The 1,915-nt window shown below is 37.1% G+C and overlaps 1 protein-coding gene across 1 annotated transcript; it reads left to right on the forward strand.

The window, feature by feature from the left end:
* Positions 1 to 485: 485 nt before the first annotated feature.
* On the forward strand, positions 486 to 1,625 carry LOC127984553 (trace amine-associated receptor 4-like). Its single transcript, XM_052587251.1, has one exon. The coding sequence runs from the start codon at positions 486 to 488 to the stop codon at positions 1,485 to 1,487; it is 1,002 nt and encodes a 333-aa protein (XP_052443211.1). The 3' UTR covers positions 1,488 to 1,625.
* Positions 1,626 to 1,915: the final 290 nt, after the last annotated feature.

Genomic DNA, 1,915 nt, shown 5'->3' on the forward strand with positions numbered 1-1,915 from the left:
GTTTTGGGTGTGACATCTGCATGTGAATATGGGATACACTCTCAAAATTGCAGTGACTAACATAGTGATAGTTATACCAATGGATGGGACAAAAATGAATGTCAGAATAGTTGTGCACCCTCACTAATGGTTTAACAATGTCTCCAACCCATCCATTGATCTTCACATCAGGGCTCACAGTTGAAATGTGAATTTTCTCAATCTCCTGAGATCATGCTGTTTTTGTAAATATGGGTAACAGTGACAGGTAGGGTGGGTTACCTCAAATCTTAGAGTGTATATATATATATATCTCAGATGCTCTTTGTGCATATTGGAAGTTAAACTAGTTGGGCATGTACTATATATGAAATGTTCACATTTCTTTGGATATTGGTCTTTACCAAACTGTAATCTGCAAAATTATTCTGTTTATACTTTGGTTTATATTTAACTGCTTTTGTACATTTACAAAGGAATTTATCTAAGCATCTAGAGCAGACGTGATGACTGTTAATGAAACCGAGACTATGAATGTGATTCTCTGCTATCCACTCCAGCCGGACTCCTGTCTGAAAGTACCTCGTTATGTCGTGGTTAAAGTTGCAATGTATGCTTTCTTGGTGCTGATGATCCTCACAACAGTTTTTGGAAACCTGCTGATCATCATCTCCATCTCTCACTTCAAACAGCTTCAGTCTCCAACTCATCTGATCGTTCGCTCTCTGGCTGCCAGTGACTGTCTGCTGGGCTCTTTGGTCATGCCGTACAGCATGGTGCGATCTGTTGAAGGCTGCTGGTATCTTGGAGATTTTGTGTGTAAAGTTCATTCTAGTTTGGACATGACCTTTTGTATCTCCTCAATACTGCATCTCAGTTTAATATCTGTTGACAGGTACTGGGCCATTTGTGACCCTCTGAGGTACAGAATGAGGGTCTCAAACAACACTGTGACTGTTTTTACAACCTTCATTTGGCTGTTTTCTTTTCTCTACAGTTTTTATGTTGTGTTTTCAGGTGTGCACAAAATTGGTTTGGAATTGTTCATCATGCAGTTTTATTGTGTGGGAAGCTGTGTTTTAGTTTTTAACAAGCAATGGGGTATTATATGTCCAATTCTCACGTTTTTCCTTCCTGGGGCAATCATGAGCTCTCTGTATATGAAAATCTTCTATGTTGCACGAAAACATGCAAAGGTTATATCGGAAAGAGTTACTGGAGGGTCTGCTCACACAGAGAGAAAAGCCGCTAAAACTCTCGCTATTGTCATGGGTGTTTTTTTGTTCTGCTGGCTGCCGAATTTTACTGCTGCAGCTCTTGACCCTTTTTTTAATTTTTGGACCCCAGCTGTTGTTTTTGATGCTTTGATTTGGTTTGCATATTTCAACTCGACTTGTAACCCCTTGATTTATGGATTTTTCTATCCTTGTTTCCAGAAGGCCTTTAAGATTCTCATATCCACTTATATCTGTGGCATCAAACATTCTAACACATTGATAATTGAATGAATACTTGCTCTCACAATTATTTCAAGCATCACAATAAATGTTTATTGTTATATAATTTATTTTATATATGCTGAAACCGGATTGCAAATATGTTTTACTGGGAGCAATGATAGTAATAGTTTTAGTAATCTGGTGTAAAACCCCTCATGCACAAAATTTATTCCATTTATTATGAAACAATTTAAATAGCATGCATTTTTGTGGAACTGACATTATAAATTGCTTTTATAATTCAACATAATTTGAATTACTCTTTAGATCATATTTCAGTGGGTTTACATTGAAACTGTCCCCCTTTCAAAAGACAGTCATGATTGGCAGAAAACAAAGTTATAATTTGACAGTTAAGATTTATGGACATTTTCCAAAAGATATGACCTGTTGCGTGTGTGTTGATGCTCTATTTAGTTGGATGGCGGTTCTCGAAA

The sequence above is a fragment of the Carassius gibelio genome, chromosome B20 (assembly GCF_023724105.1).
Source record: "Carassius gibelio isolate Cgi1373 ecotype wild population from Czech Republic chromosome B20, carGib1.2-hapl.c, whole genome shotgun sequence".
NCBI lineage: Eukaryota > Metazoa > Chordata > Actinopteri > Cypriniformes > Cyprinidae > Carassius > Carassius gibelio.